The sequence below is a fragment of the Myxocyprinus asiaticus genome, chromosome 12, assembly GCF_019703515.2.
Source record: "Myxocyprinus asiaticus isolate MX2 ecotype Aquarium Trade chromosome 12, UBuf_Myxa_2, whole genome shotgun sequence".
Taxonomy (NCBI): Eukaryota; Metazoa; Chordata; class Actinopteri; order Cypriniformes; family Catostomidae; genus Myxocyprinus; species Myxocyprinus asiaticus.
Genome location: NC_059355.1, coordinates 18,307,162 through 18,333,407, shown reverse-complemented (window position 1 = coordinate 18,333,407; position 26,246 = coordinate 18,307,162). Strand labels below are relative to the sequence as shown.

Sequence of the window (26,246 nt, the reverse complement as noted above, 5' to 3'; positions counted from 1 at the left end):
TTGAGACAGCATAGCTCTCTGAAAAGAATTCTGCTACAGTAAGTTCTGAGAATATCGCAATTGTATCAATTGAGCTGTCAACACCTGCAAGGGTCATGCACAACTATTTCCACTGTTAACTCTAAACCAAAAAAGGTCAACACTTTCTTTTTGGATCTGAATGATAGAAGTGCATTTCTCATGCATGTCAAGGTGAGTGGGACTGACCATGCCCCAGCTCAGTTTGAGCATAGGTGCCTAATGCCTGGCATAACTCTGCTAATGGGATCCACTTTCTTTGTTGTTCAGCAGTACTCTGGCTGTTTATGGTGGGCAAAAACATGGCATAGTGGAGACCAAAAGACTCATGGTGCAGGCCCTTTACAACACTGCAGGATGAAACAGACAGGTAAAGAAACTTTAAGCATAAATGCATGCACACTTCAGTTACATAAGTATACACAAGTTTTTAGAGGTGATTTTCCAAATCCTTAAAAAAAGGCTGGGGTATTTGCAATTTTAAACTGACCTGTTCTTGAAAATTAACTTAACAGCCAAGAGTGGCTGCACTGGTTGATTCTAGGGCTGCATGATAATGGTTAAAATGACAATCATGATTATTATGTCATTTGAGATTTTTTTTAAATATATTACAGGGCTGCACAACTTGGACACACACACAAAAAAAATCACTGTCGCCACTGCTCAGACATCAATTCTAAAAGAAAGAAAAATACAGTAAACAGCAGCTCTCATGTTGAACAAGGTGTTAAAACTAGTAAATTATTCCTTTTGACCAAAATTAAGTCATGTTTTGCCTATGCTTTACTGACAATTTAAAGTTACCCTGTAGGGTGTTTACACTTGAGTCCTTTTTTTATTTTTTATTGCAATACACAATAGTAATATATTTCTGTAATAATTTAGCACACAGCACTGCTATACGGTTTCAAGCCTTCCTATTGGCGGAAAACTGAAGAAAGTTTGTGAGTTGTAGTTTCTGGATTAAGTTTGAGTTAACCACAGCTTTGTGATCCTCCCTCCAAACATGGTGAAATGCTCTCATATCCTCCTCGGTCCACAAAACCCTGATGCCATGGGGTTACTTTAGATTTGTTTATAAACTAATTATGGCCAGATATGTTTAGAGTATGTACAGAGTTACAAAAATGTGCAAATGAAGAAAATCTAGAGCGCTTTAAATATAACGCAGTCAGCACACGTTAGTGACGCGCACGGACCGGACCACACACAGAGCACAGCTGTTCTGTGTGTTTAAGTGTAACACATAATCAGAGCATGAGATGGAATTCATGTGTATCAAGCACAGAACCGCTCTGAGACAGCTGAAACACTACTGACCACGTTTACATGCACTTAAGAAAACGGTTTATTCCAGGGTTTTAGCAGAAAGCGGTGTTCTGAAATGTCATGTAAACAATAATGCTGACATCCTTGCGCCGTTTAAGGGATTAAGAGAAATCAGTTTAACACACTTAGGTTTCTCTCGGAGAACGTGGCTTAATGTGCTCATGTAAACACATAAGCGGTGTTCTGATGGGTGTTTGAAGAGTGTGCATGGAACAGACCTGGATAGCCCGTTGTAAAAAGGTGCCTCAGTTTGTTCCTGGGAAGCAGATGTCCTAACCCTGCCCCCACCCTAATCCTAAACATGTGGAGTCTGTAAGGCTGAGTAGCCTGCCTGGAACAACGCATGGCACCTTTCACCCATCGCAACCGGGATAACAAACATCATAGGATAGAGCCCAACAACATGTCAACACATCAGAAAGACATTTCTAGGAGTTCAGTGGGAAAATCACATATACTATAAACTATACCCATATATACACATGAATGTAAAATATAGACTGTCCCTAACGTCCGCATATATGCGCTCCAACAATGGGGGAATCCCAGAGTTTTATGTAAGAAGGAAACCCCAATACTGCATAGCAATTCAGCTGCAGGTTGCGATAGTAAGTTAAGGAAACAAACACAGCAACAACTCTGGAATATCTGGAAATAAAGAGAATCAACAGGGAGTAAAAATAGTGAAGTCTTCCTCGGATGGCATGTGTGTTATTTACACAAGCGTCATGTATACGGGAGTAAAAATTACGTCGCTTAAACAGTGCATGTAAACGGGAACGCTGTTTTATCGTAATAACCCACTTTCTCGAAATAAGCCGCTTTCTCGTGTCCAGATAAACGTTGTCACAATATCACTGGCGTAGCCATTAGTGCCCGACCGATATATCGGTCAGCCGATATTAGCCTTTCACCAATATATCGGTATCTGCGTATATTTTGCCGATATGCACCAATATGAAAACTTTTTTCAGAACACATAATGTAGAAAACAATAGTTTAGAATTGGTGTCATAGCGTAGTTTGTCCAGCAGAGTGCGCTCCGACTCCATTGTTTACAGAGCTGACTCTGAGCTAATGGTGGCTCTGCAGACAGGGCGGAGTTAATGGTGTGGATTTGAGCAATCTCTTCTCATTAAATTGCTAAGTAGTTTGTGAAATACATACTGGAAAGTTAATAAAAAATTACCCCATCCTTTTATATAACTAATATAACGTTAACCCTGTCCCTGACAACCATGTCACACATGTTTATCACATCTGTTTGCTGTTAGCCAGCTATAGTTTGTCAGTGCAGTAAGTAATGTAGCAGATTGAAAGGTAAACATCAGAGCATCTTTTTGCAGCTCAGCAGACAACGGTGCAGTGGTGGATTGTGTGTGGCGAGTGTTGATTTTACGCTTCGCTGTTGCCTAGCTGGTGAGACACAATGATGGAAAGTAAATAAAGTCCATCTTATACTCTCCGTGACAACGAGCTTATATCTAACTAGCTAATCACATAGCTGCTTTCATTGTTGTCAGCTGAGTGGAAGCTAATGTGTAAACATGTATTCACCAAACTGTTTTGTTCAGGATTCATAGTTTGGTAACCCCTTCATCCGAACAATTCCAGTCATTGCACTTACAAAATTTAATATTTAGAAGTCTGGTTTTCCAAACATTAAAATAGGATATGTTATAAAAGTAGATTTAATAAATAGTATATTTGCCCTGTGTAAATAATAATATATAGGAACTGTATCTAAAATAAATGAGGGGTGATACATACTAATACAACAGGCTGGAAAAATAGACATTTATTAATTTTAATATCCTATATATATATTTTGAATGTGTTGAAACTTGACACCGGGTGACGCACCCTAAAAACGGCAGCGTTAGATCGGTTTCATGCTGAAGAGCCACTTAGAAGTATGTTTTTTCTCTCTCTCTCTCGTAAATTTAAATGAGTGTGAATGCCAACATCATCATATATGTCGAAAGGACTGATGCCTGTCAACCAAAACATGAGTTCATTGATGTCATTAAATATCAGTCTGCTTTTTTATTCCATCAGTTACTCCTGGTCGGAGGCTGCCGTATATATTTAGTTTATACGTAGGGTTACGTCCTACATAAATTTAATGGTGCAACGCTCAAATATTTAGTAGAGCGTAAATTGTGACTTAGTGCCCATTTACGCCACAACTAGGCTAAGCTGTAACGTACGTATAGCTTGTGCAACCGGCCCCTGATGTTTATTTAGCTATTTATTTTATTTTAATTTATTCTTTATTTTAATGGTCAGCATGTGACTGATACTAAACAGTACTGATGTTTATTTAGCTATTTATTTCATTTGAATTTATTCTTTATTTTAATGGTCAGCATTTGACTGATACTAAACAGTACTGATGTTTATCTAGCTATTTATTGTATTTTTATTTATTTAAATGGTCAGCAATTGACTGATACTAAACATACAGTACTGATTTTTATTTTATTTATTCTTTATTTAAATGGTCAGCAATTGACTTACTCTAACAGTACTGATGTTTATTAAGCTATTTATTATAGTATTTTTATTTATTCTTTATTTTCTCAGTGTTCATTTCTAGAATTTGTTGACAATGTATAATAATAATGTCAAATGTTCTTTGATAAAAATATTTGTTTAAGAAAGCAGCCTTCTGAGTACACTGGCATAGTCATATCGGTGCAAAATCGGTGCACAATCCACATAGAAAAGGTCCGTTCTCATTCCAGCTAAAAAATTAGCTAAATCGGTCACCATATCGTTAATCGGTGAATTTTCCCTCTCTAAAATCGGTATCGGTCGGGCTCTAGTAGCCATATCAGTGTAACAAACTACAGATCAGAGCAGTGCACATAATCAAGAACACGTTTATTCCAGGGTTTTTGTAGAAAGCAGCATTCTGAAACATCATTCAGACGAGAACACCATTTTACTTCAGCAAGAAGGGGATTAAGAGAAAGCAGTGTAACAAACCTAGATTTCTACTGGAGAACACGGTTTCTGTGGTCATGTCAATACATAAGAGGCATTCTGATTATGATTTTTGAAGAGTGTGCATGTGCGTGGAACAGACCGGATTACTAATGTCATAGCAAGGAGCCCTAAATCATATCAACAAGTAAACAATGCGGAAACATTTCAACATTTCTGGAAGTACAGTGGGAAAAGGGAAAATCACGTGCACGCTCATGTAAACGAGTTCAGTGATTGGTCAGTGGCAAATTTCTAAAGAGGGCTTAAAAGGTTAGTTTAGGTGAAAACGGACCTTGAAAGAGCTTGTGATTTGTTCTGCCATTCATAGACACAGCCTATAATGTAAATGAACAACAATTTGCAACTTTATCTGGCTGATATCTTTGCTTGCTAGCCCACTAATATCACAGATGGTTTTGCTTAATTAACTGTGAGAGGCAGAAATCATGATCACGGTTAAAATACAATTAAATGTGCAGTCCAGGTTGATTCGGAAACTTACTTTCACAATTCTTACTTAAGTGCATTAAAAGTGAACTTTCGAGTACATCAAAGTCAGCCATTTCAGACAAATAAAAGTTGGTGAGTTCAGCCTTGATTCCCTTTGACAAACTTTTCATCTGAGACCTTTGATCAGGCTGTCTTATGTAAACACACACTGGATTTTGCCTATGCTTGTTATTTTAATTAGCATTTAAGCCACTCACACTTTTATTTTTACAACATCACGTATGCACTAAATTGCTTTGGTGTAAAATATCTACAAAGTTATACAAGGTAGACACCAGGGCACTGACTCCAAAGCACTCATAAAAGAGTATTTGCTTGGGAACCTGCCATGTTATGTTACATTTTAATTTGACCTACTCTACCAGTCAGAAGTTTGGAAACATTGGTCAGAATTTTTGATTCTGGTGATCATAAAAACCTTTTGTTCTAAAGGCTTATGCTAAAGTGCTTGAAATTAATTTTATAGACATACTGCTTAAACTGTGCCTTATGTACATATTAATTTCTTTACAAAAAAATGTAATACATTTATTTTAATAGATTATTTGGACCAGACAGTGCAGGAAAAGTAGTCAACAAATGTCCAGCATGCTTGGGAACTCCAATACTATTAGAAAAACATTCTAGCTGGATAACTCATGAAGTTGGGTAAGCAAATGTCCAGAGGGTGCAGAGCTGTGATCTAGTCAAGGGGTGTCTACTTTGAAGAAGCTAAGAGTAGATTGTTTTGTTTTGTTTTTTGGTTACTACATAATTCCCATACTTACTTTTGTATTATTTCATAGTTTTGATGATGTAACTACTACTTTCATACGTGGAAAATATAGTCATAATTACGGTTGTCACAATATCAAAATTTTAGTAGTCCGTACAAGTAAAATTGAATGATTCTCGATACCAATATCAAAGCCACATCAAAAATGGGTTAAATGCTATTGAACAGACTTCTTTAGCCTATTTAAAAAAGTTCAATAACAATGTAAATAATAAATGAAAATAAATGCATGTTTCCTTCAAGTGTTTCTCAATTAAGTAAGCATTGTTTCAATTTTTTTTTAAGTGGGAACAACTGTTGCAAAGTTGAGGGGGGGGGTCATGCAGGAGGTGGCACTGCAGCACCACCTAGAACATGGGCATGTTTGGGGGGCTCTGTAGCAGATCCCTTTTGACCTACCATCACCAAACTTTGTACACATATAGATCTCATCAAGCCAACTTTCGTGCTGACAGTCATAAGCTCCGCCCAACAGGAAGTCGGCCATTTTTGATTGTTTGAAAAATGCATGTTCTGGAATTTGAGATACTCCTCCAAGGGATTTCATGTTACAGGTACCAGATGTGGCGACATCATGCTAAGACATTGACGATGCTAAATTGCAAACGCATTTTTGATATATCGAACGGTGTTGCCACGGCGATGCGATAAATTATCTCATATCTTCTGCGTGCATGGTGTGATTTACATCAAAACTGAGCCAGATGTTTGTCCTTGCGGGCTGATCACATTAATGTGGCTATTGTGGGTCACAGTCGTAGCGTCACCAACTGCCGGAAGGAAGTGTGGCACTTTTAACAGACTTTGAAATATCCCTCTAATGTTTACCTGAATTTAATTAAAAAAAATTTAGAATAATGTCATGTATTTTAAATAGCCCTCTTGTTCTTCAAAATTCTTTAGAATAATGTCAAGACACTACTGATGCAAAATTGTAAAGGGATATTTGATATCTTAAATGCTGTTTCCATTGCAATTTATTGTGCAAGTGAAAGCAGTTTTTAAAGTGAAATAAAATGCTATAGAAGTCTAAATTTATTGTAATGAAAATGTACTGCACAACATTTTTATTTTTCATATAAATAAAATATAATAAAAATATCAACTGAAATGTAAAAATACTAGAAAATCAAAGTCAGTTCTGTTCCAAATTTTAGATCAAGTGGCAAAGTGCTCAGGCGCAGTACCAGAAATGCCCAATAGAGGACAGCCAAGCTCCATTGGTCAGAGGACAGCCAAGCCTCAAGAGGTCCTCTCTGCAGCCTGTAGCACGATGACGTACTGGATTAGATCCAATATGTACTGGATGTTTTAACATGCATGCGCTGGAGTGGATTTTGGTGATGTCATGATTGTTTGAACACGCATGCGCTAACTCAATGGCACCGATCTGTTACTGTATGTGTTTTTAGCGCTCATGTTGTCTTTGGTAAAATTGTCATTGTTTATGTCTGGATTAATGAAATATATGTATATTTTTATGGATGTTAGAATACACACACTCAAAATAGATAGTTAATATTTAATGACATATGCATGCTCAATGCTTGTGTTTGTTGCAGAGCTTCAATTATTTTTTATCACGTGATCTTAGGTTTAAAAGCCTAATGTATTTTGTGATTAGTATAAATTAATAAACAATTAGAAGATTTAATGTGTGTAAAATACTTTGTCATTTTTAATGTATGTAGTATAAATAGCCAGTATGAAACAAACCACCATATAATAAAATCATTACCAAATCTATACCATTCGTTTGTGCTGCAGAAATGAACGTTTGTGCTGCAGAAATGAACGTTTGTGCTGGTTCGGTGTTTGAGATATTAGACATTATTTTTTTGGCTGTGTGATGTCACTTTCCAAAAGAACAACACCAGTTTGGAGCGATTTGGACCACATTGGGTGGAAAGTGATGTCACACAGTCAAAACAATTATGTCTAATATCTCAAACCAGCACAAACGTTAATTTTTACGCCACAAAACGCAGCATAAACGAAAGGTATAGATCTGGTAATGATTTTATTATATGGGGTGCCAACTTCCCGGAGGTTAAAAACATCCAGTACGCAGTGGATTTAATCCAGTATGTCATCATGCTACAGGCTGCTGCAAGGACAGACTCAATAGGCTCCTTTGAGATGAGCAAGTTCTTCACAGAACCGATCACCAGTGATCACCGGCAGGTGCATGCCGGTTAGAAATCTGTCCGACTTGCTGTGATGTCATGAAGACAAATGTCAAAAAATGTCCCGCAGTTGTTGCAGGCAGGCGTCGCAGTTGCTATTTCCGAGTTGCACGAACTGCAAGCACGATGGGAAATGACTGGATGATGACACAGCTTAATGCTCATTGGCTTAAACAACCGTGATGTTTCGTTATCTTCTAAAATGTTAGATTTTTTTATCTATAATATCATGTTTTTATGTGTATAAATTATATGTGAATATTCCCAACACTATGACAGTGCAATCTCTGTATGGGATATGTGATAGGTATCATATTTCTGTGCTGCCTGCCTGCTACAACTGTGGCCACCTCGCTCTCGCGGGAGCATTTTTAACATACGTGGTCATAATATCACAGCAAGTCAGAGAGATTTCTATCCCGCATGCACCTGTCGGTGATCACCGGTGATCGGTTCTCCACAGAACTTGCCCATCTCAAACAAGCCTAATGAAATGAATGCCGTTTTCTCTTCAATCGTTGGACTGGATCATAAGCAGAGAATGTGAAACATAAGTAGCCTACTGTCGCTCACATGTCGCATGTTTTAAAAATGCACTCTTTTAACAATTTAAAATATGTTTTCACTGTAATGTTCTAATTGCAAAATAGACTTCAGAAGATGAAAGTTGAGTTTTTAAATTTAATTTGATTCCAAGTATGTGAACACTGATGACATTTTTCATATAAAGCAAAGCATTTGTGTTTCAGCCACACTCAAACGGCCCACCTGTTGGCCAGTGACAGTTAACAGGTTTAAAATGGGCGTGTAAGACGGCCTCTGTAGCACCCCATTTTCAACCACAGTCACCACAATTGGTACGTATATAGTTTTTATCAAGCTGGAGAACTTTCATAATTATAGTCATTAGGTCTGCCAAACAGGAAGTCGGCCATTTTGGATTCTTTTAATATTGCAGTCTCTGAACTTTTAAATACTCCTCCTAGGGGGAGACTGTCACCACATTTAGGAAACATTACGCCAAGACATTGAAGATGCTAAATTGTGAACAGATTTTTTATATACTGAATGGTGTTGCCATGGCGAGGCATTAAATTAATGGTGAAAAATGGGAAACAGGAAGTGTCTTATACCTTCTGTGTGCAATGTGTGATTTAGATCAAAATTGAGATGTACGTTTAGTCTTGGGGCTAATTACATGGATGTGACTATTTTGGGTCATGGTCATAGTGCCACCACCTGGCAGCAGGAAGTGTGGCTCTTACAACAGACTTTAAAATAGTCATCTTATATTTACCCAAACTGCTTCAAAATTGTTTAGAATAATGTCAAATGCCAAATACATGTATCCACCTTGCATTTTCCGAAAGCCACTGGGTGGAAATGGACCCATGGTGCTAGGGCCCATCATTACTGCTTGCAGCTATATTTTTTTTATTATTCTTCCTCTGGCTGGGAGTCTATGGCAGCCCCAGGAAAGTTATGACATTTTACACACTGTTAGCGGTGGGTATGACTAGCCCCCACACTAAATTTGGGGTCTCTAGTAAAACTCTATAGTGTCACAACCAGCTCAAAAATGTACTTTTGCGCATAATTTTTGAAACGATTGGTCTAAACACAAAATTATTTTTTCCTCTGATTACTCTCCTTATGAAGACTGTAATGTACCACTTACATTAAAACTCCTCCCATTACAGTGGCCACCATTTTGGATGTAAACAGTTTTTCTTTTTTTTTTTTTTGCTGCTTTACAAATCTTGACAAATTTTTCATCAGGTGACCTTTAGACTGAGCCACACATAAGTTACTGAATTACACTCTAACGAAGTTAACGTGGTCGACATAAAACAGGAAGTTAGGCTACATCTCAGCAACACTTTGCCCTTTTGAAGCGAAACAATATATTTAATATGTAAAATGGGCCATGTGTTTAGCTAAAATGGTCTAGTGAATCTGTACAGCTAAAACATCAATGTGAACAAAGAAATGTGCTCTTTTAATTTAATTAAGATTAAAGGTGCAGTTTGCAAGCCAGGGCACTAATCATATGTTTTTCCCCATCTAGCCTCTATAAAATTATTTGCCCTGCCTCAGACTAATCCTTTAGTGCCAACATCAGCACATTTTTTTTCTTTAATTTATTTTATAAAAAAAGAAAATGTTTCACTTTTGAACCCGTCATCTACAAATAAAATTATTTTTTACAAGATAATCCAAGGACATGGCATAAAGTTCTAAAATACTTAAATTGTGCTTATCCCCTTAATTGCTACTTGCTGCTATATTTATTATTATCACAGTGAACATTACATTTTACTATAACTTTGTAACATATTTCTGTTGCAATTTCTTCAGTTTCGCACATGTAGTTGAACTGAACTTTGACATGAAGGCTTTTCAGTTTCTGTGTGTTTTTATGGTAACTTCACACATCCGGAAAGGTGGTTGGTTATATGCCTATATGGCCCTGTGTAATTATTAAAGCACAAATGCGGACATTAATTAAAACAATTTTTTTATTTAGTCTGCATGTGCTGCGTGCTTCACATTGAATGAGTGCTCTACTTTGTCTTCTTCTACAACATGCACAGTGCACATGATGCTCATAATGTGGGGATTTAAGTGTATGAGCGGCTTCACACATTAACTTTGATGCACGCAGCACATGCAGACTAAATAGCAGCCTTTCGTTGTATAATAATCACACTATATAACAAGGTGTTAATTTGATTAATTGTGCATTCATTATTTTATCAAATATGTCAATATCGTAAGTGAGCATTTGAAAGCAATCGTTTGTCAGTAAGACAGCACAGAGTGGGTACTACTGTTACTACAGAAAGTCTGGTATCGTGACATCTTTTTTTATTTTAGTATCGACTTTGTCCCAAGGTACTGACATCCTAGACATATCCAAGAATGATTAGGTCATGGTGCGTCGCAACTTTTGACTGGAAGTGGAAATGTTATACATACTTCTTTATACGAACATCACATTGCTGGCCCAAAGCTCTAGAACAGTCTGCCGGCTCATATCAGAACTGCTCCCACTCTACCTGTTTTTAAGTCTAGGTTAAAAATCCACCTTTATCATTGGCTTTTAGCTTACCTTGATACCTTGCCTTGTGTGTCTACCTTTTTTATCCTGTCCTTTGTTGTTTGGTTTTATTGCTCTGTATATTGTACTGTACAGCACTCTGGTCAACTTCAGTTGTTTTTAAATGTGCTCAACAAATAAACTTTGACTTGACTTGACAAAAAGTACTGTTCATTAAAGAGTAAAATGATTCATCGGGGATAGAGTGTGACTAAAAATCCAGCAGAGGGCAATAGTGACACCGGAATAGAAATATTAATTATTCTGCCCAGCCATAATTATGTTAGATACATATGTTTGTACACTGTCATTGATTACATACACTGAGTATTTTAAATTAATATTGTAGGTTTTAGAATAGTATCGTCACTGATTACATGTTTTTAAACTATTCCTTTCAAAACTATGTGTTTGCTTATCCAGTAAAATAATGTTTGCCATGGTACCAATTTACTAGTGAAATCAGACATTGCATTTGGCATTATCAGGAGGACTTTCAAATATCAGGACCATTCAAAGACCAGCATCATTATAAATTATATTCAGCATTAAACAGTTGAATATAGTACAGTCATCTAACTTCTTTAGTCATTCAAAAGTCTCATCCTGGTGCTCACTGTACTACATGAGGAGGACAAACCAAAACACTTTAAAAACATGAAAAGCTGCACAGTTGATTACACTGAAACTGAAATCGTGGTATGATGTTGCACAGTTTAATCCAAATGATTGCACTCCCTTTCTCCATTGTGATCGGTTTGATTGATGCGAATGCGCGAGCTCGCTCACTCAACCTGTCCTCATTTAACTCTATGCTTATTATGATCTTCTTTGAAGTCTTTATAAAGTGCTCTCGTGCAACTTGGGTCATGTTTGTTCTGCTTCAAATTGTCTCCATTATCTTCAAATGAGTTTCATCATGCAACACATTTTTCTTTTTTTGCAACACATTTTTCACTGGGCTGTAAAGTGACGACAGTGACGGGGCTTCTCCATGCTTACCGGAAATATCCAACTAATCGATAATGAAATTAGTTGTCGATGATTTCCATTATCGATAATTAACGATTTTATCGAGTAGCTGTTCCAGCCCTAGTTTCATGCTGCAGATTCAAAAGAAATGGCTAATAAGAGTCATTTGTTCGGGAATCAGACTACACTGGACGCGCTCCATGTTTCACACTGTAGATGCAGCAGGGGGCAGCACTGCCACTGAAATGCGCCGCAGGAAACACTGTCAGAGTATTTTAGTGCACTGTTCGATCCACATTGGCAGAAACTGAACATGCGAGAGCTGTTAACAGAACCAAAAGTCTGAAACTCAAACTTTCCAGTATTTACAAAATTTTTTTTTAAATAAACCGCTTCTGAACAAGATCCGGTTCTCGGTTCCCAACCCTACTTCTATCTTATTACATTATACGATTGCGCAGTATACAGTGTAACTGGGAGGTAACCATGTGATCAAGTTTTTTTAATCATGATGGAAATGCATACCTCTTGTAGGAGTAGATCTCCTCTGGATCAGAGATGCCATACTCCCTAAGCTTCACAATCATCTGAGCACTCTTCTTCACTGCTGCATCATATCTCTCACTGCGGGAGAGGAAGTTCAGGTCTTCATGCTGGAAGTCTGGATCTCTGATAACCATAGACTCTGAGGCAGGAAATCAAGTGCTATGGGTAATCAGTATTTTTAAAACCTAAATTGCAATTAATCTAAAAAAGAATAAGTCATGCCAAACAATTTACAAATAGACAGCGTTTCTGGTTTCCGGTTTAACGTCAAATATCTTGTTCACTCTCTATTCCCAAAATACCACATGTGAAGTACAGAAATAGTGAAGAGGTCACTAATGTTTTTTACAACAAAAAAAAAAAAAAGAAAGAAAACCTAATTTGTTTCATTCCTTTGTAAGCACTTAATACTTTTACAAGCTGTTTATGCTACAAAATTAAACATTTTATTAAGTTTCTACAGGTAACATTTCCAAGAAAGGGAATTGTGAACAGGAGACTCATGGTCAGTGGGGGCGAAAGTGTTGGCCCCTGAAAAACAATATATCCAACAGAGACAGCAGCCTACAGTATCTCTTATGGCTAAAAGAGACAGAGAGGCCATTCAAAGTCAATATCTACAACACTGAAATCTAGAAATCTTTATTTTTAGAGCATTCGTCATATAGTACATCAAAGTGTTTTACAAAGAAAAGTTAAATAAACGTATACAAAACGCAAAATAATAATAATTTACAATAAAATATATATTTTTTTTGCAGAACAAGTCGTTTACCTAGTATATAGTAATGAATTAATAAGTGCATATGGTGTCAGTTATGATCACACTGACCTATTTCTCTCCTCCTGCGGGTCTTTTCTGCACCACCGTCCAGTATGTTTGTAAGGATCTCCTGGTCAAACGAGGCATTTTCCCGTTCACGGCTAATATCAGGATTCATGGTTGTTCTGCTGGACTTTCTTATAGACGATGTGCTGTCTGTACGGCAGTTGATGTTGTATAATGTTTCAACTCTGTCCTACTGACGTTTGTTCCTTTCTCTTAGGTGGGCGAAGTTTGCGCACGCGCAGAGATTATTTCACGATAGTAGCCTTCACGGATCTACCATTAGCGTAGCGTCAACTAGCATGTTCAACCAAGATTTCCTTTGCGGATACAATACAAATGAATGGGGAGAGCCGTAAACTGACACCTTTTGTTGCAAAATTGTCCTTGACTTCTCTTATAAAACACAATGTTATCGTAATAAACTCCACACATAGTTTGCTCCAAATTAATTTTTAAGTGTAAAACATGTTGAAGATTAGCGGACAGGTGGTCAGTTTATTAAGTGATGAGCTGTTTTCTCACAAAACAGTTTATTCAGCGTACTGAAGAATCTCCTCCATTAACATCTATTCATAAAGAACGGCCTCTGGTTTCCTTGCCAGTGTACCATGGCGTTACGCAATGTTCTGCTAACCTTGTAGGCTAAAATTATAGGAGCTGTGGTTCTGGTTTGCGCTGATAAAACAGTGGGCGTGGCTCTATGCCACGCCTCCATTGCCTGAAGCTATTGTACGGCGAGGCAAAAGGATCATAATTTGTGACTTATTATTATTTTTTAAATAAAGAAATGTGAGAGCAACGTACTGACTATTTCTCTTCAGTGCATTGATATCACTGGACATGCTGCCTCCTCCAGCAGTGTTTCACCTCCCGTGGGAGCTCAACACAGATCTGGTGAAAGATGGTGCATCAGTGCGAACGCATGGCAGGTTGGTTCATTTCCTAGAGTTGTCTTAGATGTTTGAGTGTGATTTTTGCGCCTTTAACGTCATTATATCTTTAATTCAATTATCTAATGCGTGTGCTCCAACGATAAATCGTCATACAATATTGAAAAATCTCTTACTAAATGTTCTTTTTTACAACACAGTCAAAGGTGGTTTTGTATCATTCCTGGCAACCTCGATTATAACAAGTTACAAAAAAATACAAAAGTTGCTTTCTTATTTCAAGGGATTTTGTTCACTGCTCCCCACTCACTGAGCACGGGGAAGTTCACTTCAGTGCTTTTAGTTTTTGGTAAATAAATAATACTCTCAGACTACTTTTTGTTCAGGTGGATGCTGCATACTGGTGGTGGTTGAGGAGAGTCACCTTTTCACAATGCAAAGTACTTTGAGTGTAGTGTCAGAAAAGGACTATATAAATGTAACATTCATTCATGTTTATTTAAAAATAAAAAAATACATTTGGTGGGTTTAAACTATATGGCATTGCTCTTCAACTACTTTCTTGCAGTGGTCAGATTATCTTTTTTCCATTTTACCTGACACTTTCATTGTAACTAACATGTTAACAACAATAACAACAACAACAACAACAACAAAAAAAACAACTGTTAATAATGTGTTTATTTACATTAAAACAGTCAGGGGTAGGTAATTAAAATTTTTAAGGTCTGGCCATAAATCCCTTCTTAAGATCTGGTTAAAGAACAAACCAGATCAAACTCAACTAACAAATAGGTTTCAATTAACTTTTACTTTGAAAACATTTCGATTGGCTAAAGTCTGTATCTTTGAAAATATCAACCCACATAAGGAAACAATGGCAATCTAAAGCAGAACTGACTTTTACGTAAAATAAATGTTAAACTGAAATGGAGCAATGTCTGTTCTTCCTTTTTCTTCCTTATGCTCCCATTCAATGAGGGGAAAATTAGCCTTTCCTAGTCCTGCACAGATGGTCAATTTGTGCAGGAGCCAGATATTTGTACATATAATCATTAGTAAACAGAGAACAAATGGATTTGATGATATTCAGGATTGAGAGCACTGACACACATCTTTATATTGAACCAAATACAATCAGGATACAAGCATGTGTGCAGGTTCAGTGACACTTAAAGGGATAGTTCACCCAAAAATTCTCTCATTATTTACTCACCATCATGATATCCCAGGTGTGTATGGCTTTCTTTCTTCACCAGAACACATTTGAAGAAAAATAGAAAAATATCTTTACAAAGTAGGTCCTTAAAATGCAAGTGAATGGTGATTTCTCTTTTGAAGCTCCAAAAATCACAGACAGTCAGCATAAACGTCATCGATACAACTCCAGCGGTTAAATTAATGTCTTCTAAAGCAATACGATCACTTTTGGTGTGAAAAATATAAATATTTAAGTACTTTTTAACTGTAATCCAATGCTTTGGGTAAGCTTCACGAGAGCAGTCTCTCATGCGTCGTATTCGCATGCCATGATGCAGACGTAATCTCACGTTCTCCACTCGGTTGAGACATCCAAGATAAGCACACAAACACACCATTGTGAGTAAAGAAACTGATAAATTCAGATCTAAACCAAAACCGACCAAGCTACTGTCCAGCGTTCCTCCTCACTTTTGATGCACGTGCCTCAGTTCTCACATGTATCAAGTGCCAATGCAATTACGTCACACATGCATACTGCTGCTGAACAGAAGCATGATTTAGAGTTTTAAAAAAAAAAGTACTTCAATATTTATCTTTTTTTTAACAAAAAGCGATCGTTTCGCTTTAGAAGACATTAATTTAACAGCTGGTGTCATATGGATGACGTTTATGCTGACAGTCAGCTTTTTTTTTTTTTTTGGAGCTTCAAAAGAGAAACCACCATTCACTTGCATTTTAAGGAACTATGGATCACTTCTGGTGACCCCTGATGCTGTTGCATGCACCGCTGAGTGTTGTTAAACTCACCACTGAGAGAGAGCGCTTGGATGTTTAAGACCTTTGCACACCAAACGAAAATCTTTGCCATGATTTCTCACCGTGATTGACATTTTGAATCAAAACGATGGATTCCTAATGAGCTATTCTCACCTGGAGTGAACATTCGCACTGAATCGTGCGCTGACCAGGCGAAGCTTTTGCACACCAAAAATAGTGGGTAAAATAGTAGGTTTTGTGTCATAGTAAACTGCTATTTATCTGTACTTTTCAGTAGTGAATGGATTATACGTATATTTACTTATATACTTATTCTTCGAGGCAGCATAAGATTGACCTTTTGGAACAGCCTTCGCGTCGGGAGCGCACCTATGATGTCTTTACATGCAACCTCTGGAGGACGTTCACTAGGTTTCCTAATGAGCCATTCTCACCTGGAGTGAACATTCGCCCACGAATCGCGCACCAACAAAGCGAAGCTTTTTTTTATAGTGAGTGTGTCCTTTTTTCTTCGCCGGGCAATGAAATGCCCTTACCAGTGAAATATGAGCTTTGGATCACGTGTCAGTAGCTGCTGCAGTTACCAAAACCAGCGCAACAGGTGGCACTAAAATACAGAAAGCTGTTTTGACCAACACACGTAAAATGCTTTTGGAGTTCCGGGAAGAAATCCTGAACTAGTGAGGACGTGTATTTCAATTGCATCAAATGCCTTAAAAACTGAAGAAAAAAAAAGGGTATGGGTTCATATGGGTTCTCTTAACATGTAAATTATATGGCTGGCTGCATCACTGCCTTGCATCCCCTTAAAAAAAACTATGATCTTGCGTGCATTGTCCTCATAATGTATTCAATATTGTGGCAATTTTTGCCTTTGCATTCTAATGTGAGTAATTTTACAAATCTATATTTCTCTAATATAAAATAAATTGTTTATTTTTAATAAACAACTTTAATGATCTGAAGTGTTTTTCTTAACCAAATATTAAACGTATACTATTGCTGTGACTTGCAGTGCACTGTATATACACCGATCAGCCTCAACATTAAAACCACCTGCCTAATATTGTGTAGGTCCCCCTCGTGTCACCAAAACAGCACCAAACTTCATCTCAGAATAGCATTCTGAGATGCTATTCTTCTCACCACAATTGTACAGAGCGGTTATCTAAGTTACCTTAGACTTTGTCAGTTCAAACCAGTCTGGCCATTCTCTGTTGACCTCTCTCATCAACAAGGCGTTTCCATCTGCAGAACTGAGGCTCACTAGATTTTTTTTTTGTTTGTTTTTTTTTTGGCACCATTCTGAGTAAATTCTAGAGACTGTTGATCGTGAAAATCCCAGAAGATCAGCAGTTACAGAAATACTCAAACCAGCCCGTCTGGCACCAACAATCATCCATGCTATTATCTAATCAGCCAATCGTGTGGCTGCAGTGCAAACAATCATGCAGATACAGGTAAGGAGCATCAGTTAATGTTCACATCAACCATCAGAATGGGGAAAAATGCGATCTCAGTGATTTGGAGTGTGGCATGATTGTTGGTGCCAGACGGGATGGTTTGAGTATTTCTGTAACTGCTGATCTACTGGGATTTTCACGCACAACAGTCTTTAGAATTTACAAATACACAAGATCCTACCTTCACTCTGTAGACTTACTGATGTTCCTCTGTGCTCATTAAACTCCACGAGACAACACAAAGTCAATACAAATATCTCGTAGGACACCTCTGGCCATCTTCTCATGTCATTTACCCATTGCGTTATAGTTAAGGTAAGCAGATTTTTTGAACGTTAAACCGGGACGGGGGGGTAGGGGTGCAACTTTTTTTATACACACATACACATGTGAAAGTGTATGTTTTATTTTATATTCCGTTTAGCATTTTAATCACATTTAAGCCTCTAAAATGGTTACAAATTAATTTTAAAAAGTACAATTGTAATTTTCTTTAATGTTGAACTTGCCTGTGTAATAATACGAGCTGTCACTGTTGGAAATTTCATATCAACTACACAAATTATTAACAAGTTGAAACCTAAAATTAAAGAGAATTACACATATAAAAATGAAACGCTTGTATTATGAAAAAGTGCAGTGTGTCATAGTAGTCCGAATGTGATCTGTCAGGTCCAATTTACCTCAGCGGATGTGGGGAAAAAAACGAACATATAGAGAGAAAAAAAAACAAACACCTCACTAGCATTTCCACGTAGTAAAGAGGTGCTGTAGACTCACCATCAGCTCTTGGTGAAAAATACTTTGTGCTCCCACGTGTAATCCATTTTGATTGACTCTTCTTTGTAGCTTCAATACAACAGGAAGTTAGATGACAAAATTCGAAAGAGCAGAGTGCGGAAAAGGGGCGGGGCTGAATAAGGTTAATAACGCTTTCCCGTCCAAAGTGCTCATTTTTAGCGGCAAGTAAACTGATGTCTTATAAAATTGGATAATGTACCAGAAATTTTTGACATTGTTAGTGAGTTTAATCCATACATCAATAGATTGTTCGTCTTGTTCATGATAGGATGCATTAGCACAGCTGTAGTTTATATAAAAGCACTCTCTCCTGCAGAATGTTCATTATTAGAGGCAAAACAAATGATTCCTTGTCAAATAAGAATTATATATTTGTTTTTGGCAATCTAGCTCATCTGTGATCAGATTTTCTGAAGCTTTGGCAAGTTGTGCAGCCAACCAATAACGTTAGAGTGACAGCAGTAGGAACGGCCACTAGAAATCCAGAGACTAGTGACATCTAGCGACAAAATCGCTGACAGTGTGAACGGGGATTTTTTTAGACGAATGCTTTTGGAGCATCTAACTTTGGTTGCATCGCATCATAAATATACCATTTTTAGGTCGCTGTGTCAAGTTAAACATAGTTTAATACTTAAAAGAACACGCCTTGAGATCCCTTAGTTCGGATTTGTGCTCCATCAAGCTGTGTTTTATACGCAAGAACGCATGTTGGTGTTGTTCTGTCTGCTAAAGGGTTGTTTTGTTCTCTGTATAAGCTGCACGTTGCCTATACAGCTGAAGTTTCGCTTACTGCTCCCTGGAGAAAACAGGTGGTACTTCAAGCTTGATTTTCTCAGTAATCTTCCTTATTATGGTCCAGGGACATGATTGATTGCATTCATTTTTATAACGTGTTATTTTTTAATTAAATTTATAGTTAGTTTAAAATGGCCTAATACAGTAACAGTGCAGAGTAATGGTATCAGCTAAGTTTACAGACTAGTAAAGTTTATGCAAACAATAAAACAATGAACAAGAGTAAATTTAGATTAAAAGACAAATAAAAAATATTAAAATGGAAGACAAATGAACAAATAAATAAATGAAATCAAATTTTGATTGACAGCAAAAATCGCAAAATTTAACAGAAAATATGAAAGATGTTTTTTTGTCAAGAAATCAAATGTAAACATGAGCATATTTTTCTAAATGTGCACACTTTTAACTAAAATTTGTAATGGATATTGTTTATTGAAGCATTGACATGACACAGACTATTCAGAATCAGAGCTTGCATGATTGGTAGGGATGTCCGATACAATTTTTTTGAGTACAAGTACGAGATTAATTCATTTTGGTACTCGCCAATACCGAGTCCGATACCTGACACCCCCCCCCCCCAAACTACATATCAACAGTTTATTTCAATTTTATCATCAAAATGGTGTTTAACTAAATTAATTCATTAAAACTTTAATCAAATGAAAATATAACAATTCATTTTCAACATAATTTTGTATTATTTTTTTTATCAAATGAAGTGCTAATATACAGAACCTCACAGTACAATCCAAAATACAACATTGGAGTTATATTTTGTCAAATAAAGTGCTGCATAACAGAGCATCACAGATGTTAGATACTGCTTAAGTATAATACAATTACTACTGATTTATTATTAGTATTGTTTATTATTATTATTAGTAGTAGTAGTATTAGAGTGAATATTACATAACTTTACAGTAGTGATATAGTCATTCTTTTGTCCTATAAATGTTCCTTTTAATTAGACAGAGCTTTTATTTTGAAGTGTTTCTGTGTTGTTATGACCAAGGAGCTCTGATGTTATGATGGCACATTCCCACTCTGGAAAAGCCGGTCGCTACGTGACTCAAAGTGATTATTAAACCACAAGGCTGCTATTTAATTAAATAAGTACTCTGTATGTGCCTCGCGCTACAGTGTGAATTTGCACTCTGTTTACTGTCATCTGCTACAAACAGAGTGCGTGATGTTCATGATGTTGTTTTCCCTGTATGAGACTTGGAGGAGCAGCTTTAATAGGTATGAGCAGCTGGCGTCAGCACAACACTGTCTCCACACATTCACAAGCGCTCACATTTGAATAACATGCAAACTATATATTTATCTCATTAAATTGCAGCTTTTGCGGTTAAATAATCTCATTAGGACGTAATGTGATTTTAATTTGTGGGCTGAAACATAACGACATAAGTTCATCAGATGGTATTGTTTTTTGGTATCAGAGCATTTTTAGGAGTACTGGTAACGGACCGATACCAGTAAAGGTATGGGGACATCCCTACTGCATAGGTATGTGATTATTACATTCTTTATTATAAATCATATATGTCACTTTTTGATTTTGCATGCTTTGATGTGTACTGACACAAATGAAGAAATGACCTTCAATGTGACATTTCTGTCATTAAACAGTGGTCTAATATCAAAGCTGTAGAAGTGGAGTATGAGCTTTCTAACGATAATGTAAAGATTAAATAAGAATTTTAAATATGATATGAGTACATACCTTGTTCTTGCTTAATCATTTCACTTTCCTGGTTGTTTTTTAGCTTCTGACGTGTAGTAACCATAGCCATGCCTATATCTACTATGTTACACATCTCATTTTACCTGGTGCATGTCTGAAATGGAAATAGAAACAGAAAAAGAATCTTAAACTATCACAGGATAGTTCTGGTTGACTTCCTGTTCTGATTGCTGCCGGCATGCTGCATGACTGTTTGTAGCTTGCTAGTCTGCTTAGCATTGCTTATTCTTATTCTTCCCTTCCCATCTCCTCGCACTACTCCCGATTTGAGAGTGCTCCCACCGACTTCCAACCCCTTAAAACAATCTGCCTGCCTATCATCGCACTGGTGAGGACCCAATTGTTTATGTATTTGTCACCTACGTCGATGACCGCCCCATCACCCAAAACACAGAGTCTGGGGCAAAACGAAATCCGAATGCCCAACACGTCACACAGAACACTCTGTACCTTCAACCAAAATTCCTGAATCTCAGCGCACCACCAAAAAACATGGGCCATGTCTCCATCCTCTGATTGGCGTCGCCAGCAGGTGGGTGTGTCTTTAAGACCAAGCCTATACAATTTAGAGGGCGTCCAATAGAACCGATGTAAAATCTTGAATTGTATAAGGCACACCCTTGCATCTCTAGATGCAGTTTTTATGTTTTTTAAAATCCTAGCCCATTCTCTCTCCTCCAATCCCAGGTTTAAATCTTTGTCCCATAATCTCTTGAGAGTGGTTGAGATGCTGTCCCCCAGACTCTGAATTAATAAGGAGTAATACACTGATGCCTCATGGCCCTTTCCAAAAGCAGAAATCACCTCTCTCAGAGTATCTGCTGCTTTAGGGGGGTGTATGCTATTCCCAAAAATAGTACAGATCAAATGGCGTAACTGAAGATACCTAAAAAACTGAGATCTGGGGATCCCAAAATATTGAACCAGATTTTCAAAGGATCTCATCACACCGCTCTCATAAAGATCACCGAGTGAATTAACCCCCCTCGCAATCCACTCTGACCAACAAAAAGGGGACTTATTAATGCATAGTTTGTGGTTTAGCCATAGGCTTGAGGCAACATTTAGATAAATATCTGAATTAAACACTCTGGACACTTTTGTCCATACTAAGTGCAAATGTGAAATAAATGTGTTTTAACTTCTCTATTTAGTTTGATGGAAAGGCTTTGCAAAGGCAAAATAGGGGCAAGAAGTTCTTGATAAATGCAGAACCAGAGAAGGGCTCTTTCAGATGGAAGCATCCAATGAGCCAAATGTCTGAGACCGAATGCATAATAATAAAACAAAATCTTGGGTATGTCTAGCCCACCTTTGTCAATCGGCCTATTTAACTTATTGAAATGTAGTCTGGGGCGCTTACCACTCCAAATGAAAGACTTCACTATGCTCTCAAATTGCTTGAAATAAGAGAGGGGGACATCTACCGGGAGAGACTGTAGCAAGTAGTTACATTTTGGAATACAGTTCATTTTAATAACATTAACCTTCCCAATCATCGATAAATGTAATGAAGCCCACCTGCCCACATCACTCAAACTGTTTTATTAAAGGGTCAAAATTAACTCCATTGGAAGGTGCCTGGCTGGAAGGCCATTACTGGACAGTACGCTGTCAAAGCCAAAGCTTCGGATTTAGACCAGTTGACTTTGTATCCTGAGAATTTGGAAAAGGAATGAATAATTCTTTGGAGGCAAGGCATAGATTTAGTAGGGTCAGAGACGAATAATAAAATATCATCTGCATAAAGCAGAATCTTATGCACCACACCTCCCGCCGTCACCCCTGGAAAATCATCCTCCTTTCTTATCGCGGCTGCTAATGGTTCCAGGGCAAGACGGAACAATAATGGGGAAAGAGGGCAACCCTGATGGGTGCCCCTATCCAGAGTAAAATAATCTGAAATTAATCCATTTGTTTGTACCGCTGCTACAGGGTGTCTATAAAGTAACTTGATCCAACCAATAAACGTACTCCCAAACCCATACATTTCCAAAATCTTAAAAAGATAATCCCATTCTACCATATCAAATGCCTTTTTGGCGTCAAGTGAGATGGCAGCGACCGGAGTCTGATCATTCGCCACTGACCACATGATATTGATGAAACGCCTAATATTATCATAAGAGCTACGACCCTGAATAAACCCCACCTGATCTATTTGTATAAGAGATGTCATAACTTAATCGGTTAGCCAAAATTTTTACGTCTAGCTGGATCAGGGAAATTGGACGGTAACTTTTACACTCGTTTGGATCTTTGTCTTTTTTAAGAATCAGACTGATCTGGGCTTGTGTCATGGTTGGAGGAAGCTTTCCATTCTTTAATGATTCAGTATAAACTTCTAACAAAAGTGGAGCCAGTTCTGTAGTATAGGATCTAAAAAATTCAGTGGCAAAACCATCTGGCCCCGGAGCCTTGCCTGTAGGTAAGGACTTAATTACCTCGTCAAGTTCCTCCAGGGTTATCTCAGAATCAGGAGAGTTTTTTTGCTCATTCGTCAGTTTAGGGAATTCTAATGGTTCCACAAAGTTTCTAATATCTTCATCAGTAGACGAAGACATGGAACTATAGAGATCAAGATAGAATTCTTTAAAGGCAGGTAAAAATTTCACCACCAGCAGATTTCACTGAGGGAATGGTAGAAAAAGACTCTCTCTGCTTTATATATCTAGCCAAAAGCTTCCCTGCTTTGTCCCCTGACTCCAAGTGTGACTGTCTTGCCCTGAACAACCAAAACTCCACTTTCCGCGACAAAATAGTATTATATCTGTATTTCAATCGGGTCAATTCTCTGAGACCATCAGACAACATTCGACGCTTCAGCTCTGCCTCGGCACTTTTAATATTTCCTTCCAACTCCACGAGTTCTCGTGCTTTGGATTTTTTGGTGAATGAGGCATACTGTATGATCCGACCCCTAAGAACTGCCTTAAGTGCGTCCCAAGCCATGCCCACAGAAGATACTGAGGACCAGTTGGTCTCCATATAAACATTGATTTCAGTCTTTAACATTTGTTGGAAATCAGGATTTTGCAAAAGGTATACATTAAAGCGCCAACTATATGATTTCTTTTTCTCTGTATGTGGCAAGATCTCTAAGTTCACCAGGGCGTGATCTGAGACTAAAATGTTTCCAATTGAGCAATCCACAACAGATGAAATGAGGGACTTGGATATAAAAATAAAAAAAATAAAAAAAAATCTATTCTAGAATAAATTTTAGGAACTGATGAAAAAAATGTATAATCCCCACCAGATGGGTTCAAAAGTCGCCAGATATCTGCAAGACCAAGATTTTTACAGATCCTGTGAAGTGTCAGTGTTGCTCTAAGGGGCTTACACACTTTTGCTTCACTATGATCAAGGAGTGAGTCCATCAAAAGATTAAAGTCTCCTCCCAATATTATGTCATGAGAGATGCCAGCAGCTTGCGACATCCCATCGTGATCTATAAAAAAGCCCTGATCATCAATGTTAGGTGTGTAAATATTAGCCAAAATCAACCTTTGCCCCTGAATTTTTCCTAAAACAACAATGACTCTTCCTAATTTATTTTTAATCTGTTTGAGACATTTGAATTGTAGATGCTTATTTATCATTGTAATGACTCCCCTGCTCTTACTTGAACCAGAGCTAAAGAAAACATGTCCACCCCATATCTTACCAAATTTTTCATTTTCCTACGGGGAAAGATGTGTTTCTTGAAGAAACACAATATCATATTTCTTACGTTTAAGAAAAGAAATAACCTTCCTTCTTTTTATAGGGTGCCCCAACCCATTCACATTCCATGTGGAGAGAGACAACTTATTCATATTAACATTTGACATATTGATATAATAAAAAATAAAAGAATGTGTGTGTCAAAAACAAGATTACACAGACCACATTCCCCATTAATGCAACAATCAAACCCCAAACTTCCCCCCGAACAAAACAAATAGAAAAAAGAAAAACTTGCGCATTAACCCCGCGCACAACAGCGCCAACCGGCGACAATCCCTCTAAACTCAAAGAGTCCATGTACGCATGCGAGAACCCCCGCACAACTCTGCCATCGGATTATTCAAGTCCGGTGTTTCTGCACAAATTTCGTGAGGCAAAATTACATAACAGAAAATCCTTGTAATACAGACCCCAGCCAACAGGCAGAATAACAGAAAAAACATGTAGATTCATTCACAGAACTGTCTCGAAGGTGTGTTCCTCCTCAAAATAAACTCCAGCTGATATAAAGCCGTTCAGTTTCCTCGGTCAGACAAACAGTTGTTCAGTGAGCCGGCTGTTATGAGTGCAGCAGATGAGGTAATCATTCTACTAGGAGGCATAAGCACAAAGAACAAACAGATTTAACCACAACTGTCCCGAAGTAGTGTAATTCCACAAAACAAGCTCCAGCCACTAGGCGGAGCCAGCACAAAAAAACAAAACCGGCATCCCGGTTCCTCGGATGATCAAGAGCCAAACTAACTCGGAGGCTGCGCAAAAAAAAAACAAAACACCATAACTTACTCAGCCCGTCAACTTTATAAAAGACATCCTTTATGTGAGCATGTAGATATTTTGCGGTCATCCAAAGTGTTCATTCTCGGTCTGGCCGGGAAATTCAGTGTAAAAAAAAATCTTCCGTCAATGCAAAAGTTTCTTGGAGTCATGCCATAAAACAAACTGCAGCCGCTAGGCGGGGCCAGCGCAAAAAGAAACAAAAATGGCACCCAGCTTTCTCAGATAATAGAGTTTCTCAACCACGAGGCAGTCCACTAATATAAGAAACATCAAATGGCTTACTCACTCCAATGTATTTATGAAGGAGAGTGCCTGTTTTGGACATGTAAATACGTTGCAACCATTCTTTGTTTCTATTTTCAGTTTGGCCGGGAACATCAATGCAAAAGCGATCTTCTGTTGCTGTAAGAGTTTCTTGCGTCTACGACCCTTGCGGATGATTCCCTTTCCGATGACTCAAGATAATCGATTCGTTTTTCAATTTCTGTCACTCTTGTAAACAACTCGGAGAATTTTGTTTCCATCACCGTAATCGATCGACGTATTACAGCGAGATCCTCCAAGTCAGCAACAACCTTCATCGGCATCGCCGAGATGTTGGACAGTTGACACTGGATTTCATCTCCCGACACGCCATCTAAATCGAGTCCCCGGCTCGCAGTCCCGTCAGAGGCCTCAGATTGAACACGTAAGTGTCTTTTAAAGTCTCCAGAGTCTGAGGATTTTGACTTCTTTGCCATGTTTACCTCAAAGAGTAAGTATGTAACTGGGTGTATCGAATCTCACCGGA

The 26,246-nt window shown here is 37.8% G+C and overlaps 2 protein-coding genes across 6 annotated transcripts in view; one reads left to right on the top strand and one right to left on the bottom strand.

Moving 5' to 3' along the window:
• acox1 (acyl-CoA oxidase 1, palmitoyl) overlaps positions 1 to 13,877 on the bottom strand; it is a 49,304-nt gene extending 35,427 nt beyond the window's left edge. The window contains exons 1-3 of one of the 3 annotated variants that reach the window (XM_051712061.1): positions 13,263 to 13,877; positions 12,410 to 12,569; positions 208 to 368 (exon numbers count right to left, since the gene is read on the bottom strand). In XM_051712061.1, coding sequence (XP_051568021.1) covers positions 208 to 368; positions 12,410 to 12,569; positions 13,263 to 13,371 — 430 coding nt within the window. In that variant the 5' untranslated portion in view covers positions 13,372 to 13,877. The remainder of the gene's footprint in view (positions 1 to 207; positions 369 to 12,409; positions 12,570 to 13,262) is intronic. The other 2 variants (XM_051712060.1, XM_051712062.1) reach the window with 2 other exon arrangements.
• Positions 13,878 to 13,944: 67 nt separating this feature from the next.
• ten1 (TEN1 subunit of CST complex) overlaps positions 13,945 to 26,246 on the top strand; it is a 35,155-nt gene continuing 22,853 nt past the window's right edge. Inside the window, exons 1-2 of one of the 3 annotated variants that reach the window (XM_051712137.1) lie at positions 13,981 to 14,188; positions 20,643 to 20,709. In XM_051712137.1, the coding sequence (XP_051568097.1) occupies positions 20,687 to 20,709 (23 nt within the window). In that variant the 5' untranslated portion in view covers positions 13,981 to 14,188; positions 20,643 to 20,686. Of the gene's footprint in view, positions 14,189 to 20,642; positions 20,710 to 26,246 lie in introns of all 3 variants that reach the window. The other 2 variants (XM_051712136.1, XM_051712138.1) reach the window with 2 other exon arrangements.